This window comes from Ixodes scapularis, unplaced genomic scaffold, assembly GCF_016920785.2.
Source record: "Ixodes scapularis isolate PalLabHiFi unplaced genomic scaffold, ASM1692078v2 PGA_scaffold6__148_contigs__length_123643588, whole genome shotgun sequence".
In the NCBI taxonomy this organism is placed as follows: Eukaryota; Metazoa; Arthropoda; class Arachnida; order Ixodida; family Ixodidae; genus Ixodes; species Ixodes scapularis.
Genome location: NW_024609881.1, coordinates 121,621,203 through 121,638,813, shown reverse-complemented (window position 1 = coordinate 121,638,813; position 17,611 = coordinate 121,621,203). Strand labels below are relative to the sequence as shown.

At 44.2% G+C, this 17,611-nt stretch overlaps 1 protein-coding gene across 1 annotated transcript in view; it reads left to right on the top strand.

Annotated features, from left to right (window-relative positions):
* Positions 1-17,611, top strand: part of LOC8023146 — a 39,763-nt gene that overhangs the window by 15,826 nt on the left and 6,326 nt on the right. The window contains exons 5-12 of the mRNA XM_040221551.3: positions 93-214; positions 1,349-1,568; positions 7,059-7,140; positions 8,991-9,146; positions 11,898-11,976; positions 14,694-14,861; positions 15,573-15,647; positions 17,094-17,202. Of these exons, the coding sequence (XP_040077485.1) occupies positions 93-214; positions 1,349-1,568; positions 7,059-7,140; positions 8,991-9,146; positions 11,898-11,976; positions 14,694-14,861; positions 15,573-15,647; positions 17,094-17,202 (1,011 nt within the window). The remainder of the gene's footprint in view (positions 1-92; positions 215-1,348; positions 1,569-7,058; positions 7,141-8,990; positions 9,147-11,897; positions 11,977-14,693; positions 14,862-15,572; positions 15,648-17,093; positions 17,203-17,611) is intronic.

Here is a 17,611-nt window from a genome sequence, read left to right as displayed (position 1 = left end):
TGCTTGAGTTCAGCCTGAACTTAGTGCTTAGCTTCTGGTTCTACTGAATACGCTTAACTCCCAGAAAGTGTGACATCTTTATCGATGCGCAGGCAGTGTCCTGTGGTATGCGCACGACCACGACAACCGGACAACATTGGAGTCCATCTTGGACATGCACGTGGCACCCGACTGTAACGACGACGGGTTGCCGGACCTCGCCGTCGCGATCGAGGCGAGTGACAAAACCGGCAGCTCTTTGTCGTCCTCTTTTTCTTGACTCGCCATTTTTCACCATAATTCTTAGAGCAGAACCTTTCTGTAGTAGAGACAGATATGGCAAGATATAGAGATGGGGAAGAAAGATTGGGGTTCCTTTCTAATACTGGTAACAGGCATTTAAACTGATGATATGGTAATAATGCTGATATAGTGAGCCATTTTTTTAAAAAAACAATGATTTCAGTATATATCAGCAGATTTTTAATTATATGTAGTAGTTGATATATGGTATGTTTAGTTATAGCAGCCGTTTCAAGTTATTACTGTATCTATAGCTCTTTCTTGTACTTCGCTTTCTTTTAATATTATGTGGAAGTTGGTGTTCTAAGCCGCTTTTGAATTAGTAAACCTTAAATGGGCCGTTAGTTAATCACTGTTTATTCTACTTATGGAAAGCTTTAACTGTAAAGCTGATTGCAGAAACAATGTAGGGATTAGGCCATTTCTATGCATGCCTCTGTCATATCTCACAGAGAAATGCTCAGAATGTGTCGCAAATTAGCTGGGCACATGCCGCGTGCGTTTATGATGTCAATTGACATCGGAATCACGTGACCTTGTGACATCACGTGCTGTCACGTGGTGTCGGGGTGGCACGTGACATCCTGGCATGTCAAGGTTGTGTAAGCAAAATAGCCATATCGTTTACATGGCCCTGATCTGCGTGTCGGTTGAGCGTAACGTGTTGCTTTGCTCAGGGAACTCAACCATGTAGAGGCCCGTTCACACACTTTCATTTGCTTGTAACCGAGTTCTTGTTGTATCTCACGATGAAAGAACACACTGGCCCGCCGGTGTCATTTATCAGGTGACCTTGGAACGGCATTTCACAAGAGCGAGGGTTTTGTGGTGTTCGCGAGATCAAACATACATACTCTCCAAGGGAAACGGTCATTTATAAGATTGTCGAAAGTTTTTCGAGCCAAAAAAAAAAAAATAAGAATGCTATTCAATAGATGGCACCAGTGCGTTCCCTCATCGTGAGAGATCCCGAGAGATTTTAAGAAGGCGCACGGTCATTAGCAGTGAGCAGGCGCGAGAGTGCGAACCAACTTCGACGCATTCTGCGTTAAAAATTCCCCGACAGTTCCAATCCAACGAGGACGGAGCGTCGTCGACGACCGGGAGTCCCTCCCCGCTCTTCGCCGTGTCGGCCGTGTCTCGAGGGGACGGGCGTCTGCTGGGGAGCCCCCTGGTGCTGGACCACTGCACCTCGAAGCCGAGGCTGCTCACGGTGCTCGAGTACGGCACCAACGACAGCCGCCAGGTGGACGTCCTCCTCTACTGCCACACCCACGGGGGTGGAGGTGAGCGTCGCACCGGCCTCTCTTCGAATTGAAGACTGTTTGACGCGGTCGATCTTGCGGGAGAGCGAGAAACGGGCACTCGTAACAAAGGGTTTAAGAGGGGCGAATTGTAAAGAAAGAACAAAATTCTGTATTCAAAATTCGAGGAACTATCTAGAGGCGAAAGGCGATCGCTGGTGTTCGGCATTACGGCGTTTGGCGTTCAAACCGTTTATACGAAAAAAAACGAGGAATCCAAGACGTGCTCACCGTCACGTAGAAAAGGACAGAGTTTTTAATAAAGTTACATGTCATAACCGAAGAAAACTTTTAAAAGCTAGAATGTCCATCGCAAGCCACGAATAATGACGGAGAAACACATGCTGTGTGTACTGACTTCATCCATAAAATCAAAATAAATCAATTATTTTTTTTTTTATTTCTTTAAGTACTAGTAGAATGTTTTAATTTTTAACATGAAGATGTTAAAAATGCTCCAAAATGGTAGCAAAAAATTAGCGACACGAGTCGTTGTGGCAGAATGGGGAACTAGGTCTGGGCAGAAAGTAAAATCTGCACAAAGCTGCACCGATCACGTGAGCCCCTCCACTTCATTTTTTACTCTCTCCCTCCATTCCGTGTATTCTATGAGTTCTATGTTCCGGCTGTTCGTTACTTTGACTCCGCTATTTCGATTGCGATTTTCAAAGATAGCTTGTTTGAGCGCGAAACATTTGAATGCAGCTCCTGTGCTCAACAGGTATCTTTGGAAAACGCATGACACCGCAGAGTTAAAGGTACACCCGTGAGCGATATGAAGTTGAACAGCCCTCTTCTTGTTTTTGACGCTCCTGCAAGTTTTGGAACAAGCTCTGTTCCAGAAGAGGACTAGAACGCAAAGTTTAGACCCCCAAGCCACGTACCATTTGAGACGTTGAGGGTTAATATAGCTTTAGGGAGCCATTAAACATGCAAGAGACCAGGTAAGGTGTTCACCTTCATATTGCCGGCAGGTGGACATGGCATTGTATCAAAAAACAAAGAAATCTGCCAAATTTTAATTTTTAAGCGAACAATAGAATTTCTTAGGCACTTGCCCTTGAGGCCTCCACGACTGGATGGTGGGCTTACTAGAGAGTACCTTCATGAAGTCTGCGCATGGGGGAGGTAACTTCTTGTGATAAGTAGATAACAGCATCATTCTGCAAATATGTAGAAGAAACAAAGCCTATATTCACTCCATGTGCTGTTGCTTCGGCACGTTTCAAACTGTTCCACATTTTGCGAGACTAATTTGCGAATTCCTCGGGGAGGTTAAAACCTAAGTCAGTGAATATATGTCTTTATATTAAAAAAAAAAAGGTTTGCTAGTTTTAACCTACGAACATTCGAGGACAACTTCATTGACCTTGTTTTTTTCTGTCTTACGACTAAATATATATGCATACAGTAACAGTCACAGAATGCAGCTAGAACTCACCCGCAGTAAACAAAAATCCAGGATGCCAGTCTTCCACATACTTTTGATCGCCGCATCCCAGATGAGTGTGTGTGCTTTGACCAAATACCAAAACGTTACTTGGACCTCCCGTGCTTCTAGCAATCGAATGACCTCGTAGGAAACACGGACGGCAAAAGAGGTTCCGACGTGTCAATTTCACCAACTTCGCGTCGGCGCATCCGAGCCACCCGTGCTTACACGCGGCGCGCAACGACAACAGGGAGCAGAAAAAGCCGTCGCAGCAGCCACGAGTACAAATTCGAAAGCTGGCACCGCGGATCACGCAACCTTGTCGGGAGAGGGGCTTTCCGATTGGCTCGGGCAGACGGAGAATGTTGGCCGTATGGTGATTGGGGTTGTCTTCTACTGCAGCACGTTAAACTGTAGCGCTGAAAACCCGTACTAGGAACAGGTGGTATAACGCAAGGGTGGATGTAGAATTGGTAGCATATGGCACCTCACTTTGATCAACCTAGGAACTTTGGAGCTGCATCCAACCATACCTCGGCAAACCTCACTCATCAGGGCCCTCACTCACCCTCACTCACCCTCATCTTCACAGGTGAGGTGAGGGCGAGTGAGTTTCTGAACCAGGAAAATTCATGAGTGTGAGGGTGAGTGAGGGCTGTGAGGGCTGTGAGTGGCATGAGGGCGGTGAGTGGCGTGAGGGCGGTGAGTGGCGTGAGGGCCGTGAGGGCGGTGAGGGCCGTGAGGGCGGTGAGTGGCGTGAAGGCTATGAGTGCGTGAGGGCGGTGAGTGCGTGAGGCCCCCTTCAGATCGAGCATCTTTCTCGGAAATTTTGGTGGTAATGGCGGGTTGTTCTCTAGCTTTCCCTAGATCGACGCGAATTGCTAAGATTGGGTCCAGCTCGAAATAAGCAAGCAACTCGGAGCAATTTGAATGCGTTTGAAGCGGCTGCATCCAATCAGGGACGCAAAATTTTCACGTGATACCTCGTGTCGGCGATGATGACACCGAAAGACTTGGTTCTGGTTTGAAATCGATCGTTTTTTGGAAATAAACTGTTTCAGAAAGGTGCATTAGTATTCTTAACGAGATTTAAATGCATAAGAACACGTTTATAATGCGTAATTGTGTCTAAATAGTGCAAGAAAAATAAAATTTTATGATGACGATGGCAAATTCCAGCAATTGGTTGCTGCGTGTGATCGCGGGCGGCCCGTGTTCCTGGTGTTGCGACGTAAAGTTTCTGGGCGAAATTGCCCCATCTGAAGTGGGCCTGACTGGCGTGAGGGCCATCAGTGCGTGAGGGTCGTGAGGGGTGTGAGGGCCGCAAGGGCGGTGAGGCGCGTGAGGGCGGTGAGTGGCGTGAGGGCGGTGAGGGCCGTGAGGGCGGTGAGTGGCGTGAAGGCTATGAGTGCGTGAGGGCCGTGAGGGCGGTGAAGGCCGTGAGGGCGTTGAGGGCCGTGAGGGCGGTGAGGGCCGTGAGGGCCATGAGTGAGTGAGGGGCGTGAGGGCCGTGAGGGCGGTGAGGGCCTTGAGGGCCGTGAGGGGCGTGAGGGCCGTGAGGGCGGTGAGTGCGTGAGGGCCGTGAGGGCGGTGAGGGCCGTGAGGGCCGTGACGGCGGTGAGTGGCGTGAGGGTGGTGAGTGCGTGAGGGCCGTGAGGTTCAGTGAGGGTGAGTGAAGGGCTGAAGGTGAGTGTGACTGTGAGGGTGAGGGTGAGTGAGGGGCTGAAGGTGAGTGTAGCTGTGAGGGTGAGGGTGAGTGAGGGGCTTAGGTGAGTGTGGCTGTGAGGGTGAGGGTGAGTGAGGGCGACCTAAAATGCCGACCTCTGCATCCAACTGGTTGTTGCACTATATTTATCGAAAGAATCTCGACTGAAGTAGATGAATGCAGGGGTGGTGGACTTACCACTAGGCAGAGTAGGCAGCTGCCTAGGGTGGCATAATCTTGGGGGCGGCCAGTTTGTGGTCGCCCCGAATTAATTGATACTTTTTAAGGCCAAAAGCCTACTTGTCCCATTGCGTGAAAAAGCGGCGTCATTGTGCCCGAAAGATGGCCATAAAAATACGTCATCAAGCATGCGCCGTCCTTGGTGTCTTCCTTGAGGTCGTTCTAGAGGTCTTCCTAGATGTCGTCCTCAAGGCGTCGTCCTTGAGGTTGTCCTTTAGATTGTCCTAGAGGTCGTCCTATAGATGTCGTCCTCTACGCATCGTTCTAGGTGCCATTCTCGACATTATCCTAGATGTCGTCCTTAAGGCCGTCCTTAAGGTCGTCCTAGAGGTCATGCACAAGAGCGGAGATTCCGAAAACTCCCTTTATTACTTAAGGGGGGACACTACCCAGAAAAAACAATTTCTGCAAAAAAAGTTGATTTTGAAAAATGTCATATTTACATCCACCAACATCTAGAGAGTATTCCCAGAAAGTTTCATTAGTTTACACTGTATAGTTAATTTTTTATAAATTGTTTTCGGTCCACCAATGCTAAAGAAAAGGTAGAGGTTGGAGCACTTCGAACACATTTTTCTTCATTCCACTTTTTGGCATAAATTTCACTTTAGGAAAACTATCGTTTTGTTATTACGCAACTTGGATTCATTTTTATGAGCTTTTCTGGGGTGAAATTTTAAGGGGAAGATAACTGTGAGCTTGTATTTTTTATTTTTGTCATTTTTCATGCTCAAGAAGTAAAAGTTTGGACAAAGGACGGAAATCTAAACAACTGTATTTGTGTTTATGTGGCTTTTTTGTCATGAAAGATGGTATAACATAGAAATATAGCTCCATAGTTATCTGCTCTGAACTGTCCTAATGCAATGTAACACATGAAAACGACAAATTTATAAGTAATTTCGAAACGATAGTTTTCCTAAGCAGACACGCCCACTTTCGTCTTTGAACGTTTGTAATTTTTTTTGTACTTCACCCAGGTTAACAAAAATTGGCAGAAATATTCTCAACATCAACAGAAACAAGCCCTGTAAATATAATTTAAATCGGACAAGTGGCTCAAAAATTTACTTTTTTGGGTAGTGTCCCCCCTTAACACTCCGGGAAGGAGGGGCTTCAGAAATACTTTGAAAATGATTTTCTGCAGCCTCCGTGCACCAAATTGAAAAATAATCTCCATATTTGTGACTGGAGGCCAACTGAAGACGACTTGAGTATTTTTACCCGAATACAGAACCACTTCGGTTTTACTTTAAGGGCTGCCTAGGGTGGAAAAATGCTAAGTCCGCCTCTGTATGTATCTCTTCTTGTTTAACAACCGTGCCGTATGTAATGATATGTGACGCCGTTTCATGTGATGTGACACTGTGACGTCAGGTGACATCATGATGCTATACAGTGACTCCATAATGTTACGTGACACCTTAAGATGGCACCATACGCGACATAGTTTCTGCGATGTCATTTGGCACTTCAGCATGCGCCACAGCCTAGTCTAGTCACATGCTTATGTGGTCACATGACTCATAGTTGCACCAACCTCAAAAAGTAAAAAATCCCAAGTGGTATAATGGAAAGAAGTGTGAAACAGATTGAAACGAGCTGACAGAAACACACGACACATTTTGCGTCAGTCAACTTTGTGCAAAGTATCGAAGTTCACATTTTTTTTCGCACATTGTAAAACAAACATGGGAGATATTTGCAATCACCGATGCACATCGCACCACATGCCGTCTATGGTTATTAGTTGATCGCATATTATGCCACTCCACCCGATTGGTTACCGTTTACTGGGTTCTGGTTAAAAGCCACATGCAAGGCTGCAAAAGGAAGCCGAGCATTGCTTTGCCATGAGTGCTCTGACCGGCATCTGAGAGGTTAAGGACTTGTGTGACCACCGCTAGCAACTTGGTTTCTTAAAGGTATCCCCGTAAAATTGCTCGTTTAGTCAGATTTCATTTATCTACACATTTTTATTGTGTCGTGTAAAGGTGCACGAGATAGTTCCGAATGCTTTCATTGTTTGGAAGTGTAATCCTTAATTAAGAACACAGCAGTTGTGCACAAGCAGTGTGTTCTGATGTTTGTGCAGGTTCAGTGATGAAAACACAGCTGAGTGACCTTTGCAGCGGCGCGAACCGATCATCAGACGCTCACGCCCATGTTATCTGGAGGTACGTATGCCCGAGCCTTGACTTGGACCCTGCGAAAATGTAACATTTCTACAGTGTCAAGCATTCCGTTTTCTAATCTCAAATTCTGGCTCCTAGTCACGGAAGAGAAACGAAAAATGCTTAGGCTTCCGCCAAATTTCTGTAAAGGTATTCTACATTCACAGGTGCTACTATGTCACACGTGACTTGGCGAATTTCACCGCGAAGTTTAGCGGGAAAACAATTTACGCTCTCTGCGTGACGTTGTATCTTGTCCGTGGTCTTTACAGAATTGCCCGTTAAGCCAAAAATATTCTTAAGGGGAGGTCCTGGAGGCCAATTTAGCGGACAAATTTCTCTGCTAACTTTAGCGGGGAAACGTCCCATAATGCAACACGCGGTTACGCTGACGACGACGTCACTCAACCTGGAAACGGGTTCCTAAGGGTTGCGTTCTGAAAATCATGCTGCCGCAAAGTTGGCGGAAGTGAGCCAGACTGACTGACCTCTGCCCTGACTCCACACCATCTTGACGGGTAGCTTGGCGACGGGTGTCTGCTGGTGGTGTGGTGTCTGGGTGAAGCTCAGTCAGTCTAGCTCAGTTCTGCCAACTTCACGGCAGCATATCTTTTTGTCGTCCCTCCCAGGGTTTAGATTGTGCTATTTGTAAACATATTTTGAGAAGCTTTTCCTGTTTTCTCAAGATTCATTTTTTCGTCACAACACAAAGTTTGGTTTCAGATCTAGAACTTGGACACGAATATGTTTTTGGAGGTTTAATACCTCACAAGTTGAACAGTCAAACAAGTCTACTATTTCTGGAAAATGATAACTAGTACAAAATTTTCTAATTGATGAAGTCTTTGATGACTAATTTTAAAATTATCAGCAAAAAAATATAAACTCCTGATAATTTTTTTTGGAATCATGCTAAGATTATAACGATGGTTTTGGTGCACTCTCTACTGTTTTGTAGAACCTGCTGACATACTTTGTGCCATGTGTCTTTATGGCAGTATTGTAAAAGAGTTGGGCAGAAACATTTGTGATAAAATTGAATTTTTCTTAAAAAGTATAATATATAGGAGAAATTCAGCTTATGCTTGTGCTTACCACAAGAACATAGTCGATGTAAGAATTTAATACAAATTAGATCAGAAATCACAAAAAAATGTTCAGTGTCCAGAATCTTCCCTTAAAAGTGGTTTGGCACAGGTCAATTGAAGCCGTCAACAAATTCTGCACATGATTTACTCCAGAATTCCCATTATTTGGGAATCAAATTTCTCGACGCAAGAGCATAAAGTAATGGCATTGATGAAAACATGATCTCGTATATGGACAATTCATTTTTTGTGCATTGACTATCCCGTAGCAAAGTATGCTATGGAGTGTGATTCTGAGTGGCAGTGTAAGCAAAAACTGATTGTTAGACATGTGCATTTTTCTTTTTCTTTCACTATCTAAGACTATCTATCTAATTATAGCATAGAAAAGTACTGCTACATTGTTACCAGAAACTTGTTGTGTGTGTATATCAGACATGTGTGTGTTGTAATCTAAAGAAGCTGCAAAGCTAATCGAAGCCAGTTGGAAGGACATGAAATCAAACGTCCTCTGAACATGGCAGCTAACATTCCTTCAGCTCCTGAGCATGCAGAGGCTGTGTTCTAACGCTGCATGTTCGTAGATGCACAAAAAAGGATTTGTCAAAAAATATGGGAGCACTATTTATCAACTGCAAAAAGTAAAGCAATGCAGTACGAGCAATCGGCTCATTAAAGAATAGCTTAAATTTCGGCGCGTGGGATTGTAGGATAGTCGAAAAAATCCGACGATTGAGACGCACGCGTGTGGACGACCATTTGCAGCCACATCAACCCGACTGCGTTGCGGACCGCCACAATTCCGGACGATGAGAATCCGTCGCTGATCCTGGCCTGGGGCAAGGGTCACCTTGAGCGGCTCACTGCTCCACACTACGACATCCGCTGGAGCGTGGACCTCATGCTCGACTCCCCAGTACGGTCAGTGCAACCGCGCCGCACCCGCCGGATCTCACATTGAGCCTGTCAACGACGATGCTCGTGCGAGCAGCGATATGTGTACTTGGAATTGCATTTTGACCACATTTTCTGGACTATACCCGGTGTACACCTCTGACTTAATGCGTAGTTCGCACTTCTCGTAGACAGCATACTTGGAAGAATGCCATCTTTATTAGCAAACAAAAAATATGTCCAACGGGAATCACATCAACTGCGCAATCTGCGGTACCAGTAGGTCGCTGACAAGCGAGTTTGTGGCGGATTCCTGCGTTGTTGCCTGCGAGCCGCGTGCGTGATATCAGTTCCCATGACAGGCAATTTTATAGCGGGCTCCCGTGCGTTTATTGCACCATGAAGCTTGAATGTGCTGAATTTGCGATCTGCAGTATCCGTTCCTGTGAGATGCGAGTTTGCGGCAAGTTCCCGCGGGTCTCTCCCACTGTGAAACGCTAACCTGCTGCATCCGCAACCTGCGGTATCCTTTCCCGTGATACAGGAGTTCGTAGTGAATAGACGAGATGCAAAATGCACAGTGCCATCTAGTGGGGCGCCGAAGAACATGCTCCGTCTCACCAGTTGACTTCGGCGCTGGCAAAGGCCGGGGCGTGAAAGCGTAGTTCTGAAGAATCCTTCGCTCGCATAAGCACTCTCGTAGAAAAAGCGCTTTCGAAAACCAGGCACCCGCGCCCATGCCTTTGCCGGCACTCAAAGCCGAATTTTGAGAAACTGACGTCCGGCGGGGCGACGAGCACGTACATGTGCAAGAAGAGCGTAAAACAATACTAACCCTTAGCTCGTGGGTGTGAGCGAAGATCGATGATGTAAGGAGTAGGCCTCAGTTGTTACCGACAACACTACGAAATTGACAAACAGCAGAGGAACCTCGACGCAACAAACATGGCAGCACAGTGTTGCCATATGTTCAAACAATTTCTTATATGGTCTAGTCCCTCGTAAATTTGCCATGTCCGCGATCTTCTGTATCAGTTGCCGTGTCACATGGTTTGTAGCAGGTGCCCAGGTGTTTATCCTTATTTTTTTTTATATAGGTTTGCTGTCACATCCCCAAAGGTAGCCCACATAATGTTTTTCACCATTTATCTCTTCATTTTGGGTGGGCGTTCTTACTGTATGCAAAAATCGTTGTAAACGCGTAACATGTCATTCCCTAAATCCGCGACATCCCTTCATGATGAAATATGTCTTGAAAAACAAATACTTGTACAGTCTGTGCCTGTAGATAGTATGCACCATGTAAAAAACTTATAAGCATGTGTAGTCCAGAAAATATGGTAATTGTGGTTAAGGTTCACACTTTGGGACAACGCTTGTAAGCAACGTCTCAGTTCCGATTGAGGCCACATTTTCACTCGCGAATCCTTTTGAGTGCATTGGCAGTCGTGAGCATCTTCAGGTAGAGCGCTTGTGATTACTTCACATTTATATGCAACATTGCTTAGCTAGACTCGCAAGCAACATTTGCACTTGTGGGCACTTTGGCATTGCTGTAGCTTGTGAGCAGTGTTGCAGTTTTGGTTCAGGCCACATTTATAAGTGATGTTAGACAAGGGGAGACTCTGGCCTTGAACATTTCTTTCTCATTCCTCATCCAGTTTATATAAAAATTTTATATCCACTATAATTTGTTCACACTAAGCACGAACATAAGCTCATTGTTTTTCTATCTATTAAAGTTTTCAAGAAAGTACCAACTTTATCACAAATGTGTTTAACTTTTTTTACCATACCTCCATCAAAAACTATGGCACAAAGAATGTCTGTAGAAGATGCAGACATCCTTTGTGCCATAGTTTTTGATAGAGGTATGGTGAAAAAAGTTAGGTTAAAAAGTTTAACAAAAAAAAATTTTTTTTTTTTTTTTTGATGGTACAGTAAAACCTCGTTATAAAAAAGTTGAACGAGCGGTCGTAATTACTTTGTTATAACCATTAGTTTGTTATAGCCAATGTCCATTTCTTCCAACTATTCAAGCTAGGGGAATTATGATTGCTTTGTTATATCCATTTGTTTGTTATATCCCATTTTGTTATAACGAGGTTTTACTGTAGTAATTAAAAATAAATCATTGTTTTTTTCACTTAAAAATATTTTAGTTCACATTTCATTGAATGAGTATTATTGCACTCTTTGATTTATGAGGTATCAAACCCTGACAAAAGTATTCAGATTCAACTTCTAGATCAAAGATACCATGAACAAAACATTGTGTTATGAAAAAATTGAAAATTCTGAAAAATCAAGAAAACCTTTGTAGAACATGCTTGTAAACAGCCTAAAAATAAAGCTTTGATTCAATGTACTATATGGACGTGCACTTTCTGAGTGTAGTAATGAAAATAATACGTTGTTTGCAACTTATAAATCATAATTATTATTTTTTAAAGTAACTTATCGTAATCTTTTTTTTTTTTTTTTAACCAGTTTTTTTAAAATATGAGTCAAGTTGCATTTATGAGCAGTCTTGCACTTGTGAGGACTTTTGAGTAGCATAGTGCTTACGAGCTAAGTATCCAGCCCTTGCGAGTGATGTTCATTTGCAAGTTACGTCAGAGAGAGATGTTGAACTTGCGAGAAACGCTGAGCTTGTGTTGGTTCTCGATCAACGTAAAGTAGCACCTTTGTGAGTAGTAATACGCTCGACCGACACTTTTTCTTTTCCTCAAGTCTGTTTTGAATTCTGATCGCTTCAAATGCGTTGTCCCGGTGCAGGAGCCTCATGTCGGGACACTTCAAGGCATACAGTTCGTACGAGCTCTTTGTTGTCTCGGATCACCTGCACGCCACTTTGGTGAGTCACCCCCACTTGCTCGCATTTTAGTGCTACGTCTGGCGACCGTGCCACAGAAAGATTGCACCAGTTGCTCATTCTCAGTTCAAGCCATTAGTCTTTATGCCCCCGTTTTGGAAAGAAATGTTGGTGTAAGAATTCTAAAATGAACTGGGCGATACGTTCAATCTCCAGCAAGGTGAAAGGCATAATTTTATTTTCATTACTGCATACATTACGCATTTCCACTTGACCTGAACAGGTCCCCATTGGAAGGACCACAACACAACATGACTTGAAACAATTAAGACAGAAAAGATGGCGAGGCAGCTTTTGGATGTCATACAACGTTAATGTCCAAAGTAGGGTTGTGCGAATATCCGAAATTTCGAATAGTAGTTTCGAATAATAGACTATCGATATTCGCTTCGAGAAGAACTGCACTAGTCGCGTTTTTCGAAATGTTGATTGCGGCGGGTTGGCCCCGTTGAGTGCGCTTCTTGCCACGCACCGGTGCGCTGCGGAGAAGCAATACCCGCGAAGGCGAGCTCCGCGGGTGTTGCTTCTCCGCAGCGCACCGGTGCTTGGTAAGAAGCGCACTCGACGGGGCCAACCCACCGCGATAAACACTTGGAAAAGTATGAATATCGTAATTGCGTGCTTGGAAGTAAAGCATATATTCAAGGCGGGATGGTGCACCTGTGCCGACTGTATGTGAAAATAAATTAAAACTTGGTGAATCTGTATATCTACATTGCAGTAAAAGGTTTAAAATTAAACTGTTATGCAAGAGTATACTATGTTAGGCAGAGATGCCCTTACAACCTGCATACACCACGCACGATTCATTCTTTTTAACTCAAGATTAAAGAAAGAATATTTTATATAGCAAGATTTGTAAATTAACACCATTGGGTATAGTTGGCCATCTCTACAGGATTTATTTTATGTCAAATCCGTCGTTTACTTGCCATCCGAGGACACCAGACCTTCTGAGGTCACAGTTCATAAGTATAGAAGATTAAGCTTAGCTTATAAATGAACAGGGGGAACAACCTTTACAAGTTCAGCTGAGTTTTCGTCTAAGCATTGTGCAACGTTAGTGAAACGCGTGGAAAAACTATTCGATATTCGAATCGAAAATATTCGGCCAAAACCACTATTCGCTTCGAACTCAAAATCCAGTATTTGCACAAGACTAGTCTAAAGTGAACGGCGATGATAACACCCACGGGCAGTTTTAATGCAACTGCAATTCCATCTAATTTTAAAAGAACACGGTGAGTCTAGTAGTAAAGTTGGAAGTGGCTATTATTTTAAAATGACGCTGTGAATTCGTTCTAATCAAAGGTTGCATTCCTCCTCCAGAAGTCACTTGATTTCACTTGTTACGACCATGCTTCCAAAGTTTCTTTCAATCAATGTTTGTATTTTTATTTACTACTACTGCAGGCAGCAGCACTGCCCAAGTGGGGGAGGGTCGCAACAGGTGGGACCGCAGGACATTTTCAAACATGTCAGCATTTAGGAATTCAACAAGCAATGACGGCAAACAGTTCTACTGCTCAGCAGCATTAGGAAAAGTAGAATTTTGGAATAGCTTAGTTCTGACAAGGTATAGGCATATAACTTTGGAGTGTTTGATTCTTGGTCTATGCAGTGCAGTAAATAGATATGTATCATTTGGCAGGCCATATATGTTGTGAGAGATGAAGTAAAGGAACTTGAACTTAGGGTGTGTTGGCAGTCATAAAAATTATAGTCATGTGCAAATAGTGGATTCTGAGTTTGAAGCGAATAGTGGTTTTGGCTGAATATTGTCTAATCGAGTACCTAATAGTTTCTCCGAGCCTTTCTTTACTGTTGCACCGTGCTTAAATGAAAACCCAGATAAACTCATGAAGGTTATTGCCAAGCTTCCACTACCGCATTTATAAGCTAATTGCTATCTAACTTGCTAATTGCTATCTAACCGATGTCTTGAGATGGCAAATAAACAACAGATTTGACATAAAATTAAACCTATGGACATGCCAAGCTGTACCTAATCAAATGGATTTACAAATCTTGCTATATGCAAATATTTTTTTCTTTAATCTCTGCTTAGAAAAAAAAAGAATCACAAATGATGAACGCAGGTTGTCAGGGCACCTCTGCCTAACATATACTCTCGCCTAATAGCCAGTTTAATTTAGAAAAATTTCCTCCAATGTGGATGTCACCATTCACAAAGTTTCCATTTCTTTTTAAATACACCAGGTGTGTGCATGCACCATCCCACTTGAAGGGGTTACCCGTTAAGTGCTCTTCTTACCAAGCAATGCAACACTGCAAAAAACACTATCAACACTTCAAAAATATGAGTATAGCAGTTGCTCTCGATACGAATATAGAATATTATATTATTCGAAACAAATATTCGAAATTTCGAATATTCGCTCTACACTAATTATTTTTAATAATAAAGATGTGCCTGAAATGACTCTTTAATTCCAAGTTCTGGGTCGTTAAATGAGGAAAAGAGTGTGGGGAACAGGCGACTTCCGAAAGTTTTTGCACGTAAAAGAAGGCTGGATGTTGAGTTGCAACTACATTTTCTTGATCGATGAGCCCTTGTGTGTCATTGTTTTGTTAACGTCTAGGTGCACAGAAATGCGTTCCGACTCGTGTCCCGAGTTAATGCCTCGTGTTTGCGTAGGTTAAGCATTTGAATGCTTTTTGTGCGTGCCCTTGTGCAGTTTCAGTTGGTCAGCGCGTCGGAGGGCAGGGTGCAGTGGCGTATGCAGTATGACGGCACGACGGCCCACGTGGCACATCTGGTGCCGGCCATCTCCAAGTATGTGGACGGGGTCCTCATCAAGGCCACCACCCCGCTCGAGTCCAGCAGGGCAGACCTCGACGCGTGGGTGAGCCCGACCTTGTGGGGAGAGCGGGCAAATATATGCGGGGGGCTTTACGTCGCGGAGCAATTGGCGACCTAAAGCGTGGTTTGTACAACAACTTGTCAGATTTCAGTTTACCGGGTCATCACAGTGATTACAATTTAACCTTGTATTCCAGATCGGTGCAAATGGATTTTCGTTGTAGTTGGCCTAGTTTGGGAAACATTAGTGAAAGAGGGTGATGTCGGGCTACAAGAACGCCACTGTAGTAAAGGTGACACAGCAAAGATGTAGTGATGCAACGTTGATGTATGCTTCTAGTACTGTGGAGGCATCAGAGCTATACATACTGATGTAATGGAGACTTCCTCACTTACGGTCTGTATGTTTTGTCACAACAGGCGGACTGTGATAAGAAGCCCAAGCACCATATTCGGATTCTTACGCCGCACAGATGGGGTGCAAAATGCGTCTGCTAGTTCCAACATTTAAGAAATAATTACTATTCTTCTGCAAAGTTCTCACGAGCTATGCCTGGAAAACAATGATTTACAGACATGCGATTTCAGCCCACTTAACTTCTGTGTATAACTTCTTAACGTTGCAACAATATACATTGCCTGTGATTACCGACAGTGACAAAAGCATCTATTATTTTACCTATTTTTCTTCTTTTGCAAAGATTTTAAGGTTGTAGTGCGACGCTCACTTCCACTTCCATCTTCGCTCTTGCAGACGCACAAGTTTGAGGACCCGGCATATGCGGCGTACCTCGACCACTTCCACGGTGTGCACCACTACAACCCAAAGGTGAGCGCACGACCAATCGCACCCCATGCCATCCCGACAACTGCCAACAGGAGTCGTTCACGCGAGTGACCTTCGTTGTCGGTCCGGTTGCCCGAAGTGGGTGACAGAGATACATTTGGCTCACTGCAAACTGAATTATGTGTGCTAAGACTGGGAAAACAAAACAAAACTAAAATGGCGTGAAATATAGGTACGATTAGTTTCTTGCGTGTCGCTTGGAAGGATGGAAGAGCAGCTATGCGCACCGACAGGATGAGGATGACAGAGCATCTCTTTCGAGCACCCAGACTCCAGTACGCGATCGTTGCCTTGCACTGTGTTTTAGTTGCACATGCGCTGTGTTTTTTATGCCAGCTTTGCATGAAAGTGTGCATCCCATATTTGCAACGTCTCATTTTTAACTTTTGAAATGCCGGTTTCTGATGTTAGGACACACGCGGACGTTTAGAAAGATTGCAAGAGTTCGGAATGTCGGATGTGCAACGTCAAGCATGATAGTTGTGTTTAGTTTTATGTGCATGGATAGATGAAAACCGCAAAATAATGTAAATTAAGAAGCCATATTATTTTGTTTTGGCACAAACTACTTGTGAGCCAAAAACAGGATTGCTATAATTGTGAGGAGTGCTTTCAAGAACTCGTCAGGTAATCTTGCAGCTATCTCGTTGCACCACTGGAAAGATATAATTAAAATAATGCTATCCAGAATGTACCGCAACATTTGTCACTTGCGCAGTCGACTGCTTTAATTTCTGGTCAATATTCTGATCTTGTGGCAGAAAATATTCATGGGAACCACACTCAAAGGCTGACAAACACACAGTTAGCATGTCGCCTACCCTGCACCTCGCCATAACCGCCGGTAGAACTACAATGTAAGATGGTAACCGCGTGACCGCACAACGTCCATTTGCAATCCATGGCCCCGTCACGTTCTCGCACGTGCACACGCGTATGCCAAAGTTTTGCCGAACTTTCCTTCAAACTTTGCCGAATCTAAAGTTCGGCAGATTCGGTCCATCACTAGTAAATACATTACGCTTTGAGAAAAACACACTTGGTGATGGGCTGTCAAGGGTCTCTTGATAAGCAATTCTTTTCAACAATGGTTCTTAAGACAAAAAAGTTTTTAAAAATGTTACTGTCACTACGGTATGGTTCTAGCAGTCTACCGTAATTAAACCGCATAGTCCGGCATGAAACAGGTGTTAAGTTGGGGGAACAGTGAATTCTTAGATGTCCGTGTCCAAGTTGTTTCGAGCATTCCTGTAGCGAGTCCAGTTAAGGTAAATTTATCTTTTGTAAGGGACTGTCTGATCGACAGTATCACACTGCGTACGCTACAAAATGGCACGTCCGCGACGTTTTCTTGGCGCGTTATTGCGGCGGGACGTCGCACACGTTTGGGCTATGTGATGAGATGGTTTGTTTTCTCGCCGTGCGCAGAAGCACAAGCTGTCGCTGAACACCCAGGAAGAGCAGTACTTCATCGTGGACTTCACCAACAAGACGGTGAACATCCTGTCGCGGCTGACGGTGCAGCAAGTCTGCCTCAGTAAGTGGGTCGTGGCAGCAAACGGGGTCAACGAAAGAGTATGGCTCAAACATTCCAAGCCGTCATCACTGTTTTGGGTTTCAACGGCTAGAAGTCTCGTATTATTCTAACGGGTGTGCCGTTTAAAGGGGAGCTCCGGCAAACTTTTTATAGTCACTGATTTGCCCCCAAGTTGGTTCGACACATTAGTGGACACATCCGAACGAGGAACCCAAATTGCAAGTCACAGTAATTTCTTTCTTTGCAAAGTATTGATGTTTTAAGTTTGGTTCGAGGGGCCGAGAGGCTCCTCTGGCGACATTGAAAACGTGACGTCAGATGTTGCGATATTATGGGGCCGTTACAGCTCGTTCTGGACGGTTTACGAGAATATTGACAGTGTCAAATGAATGCTGGTTAGGCTCACGCC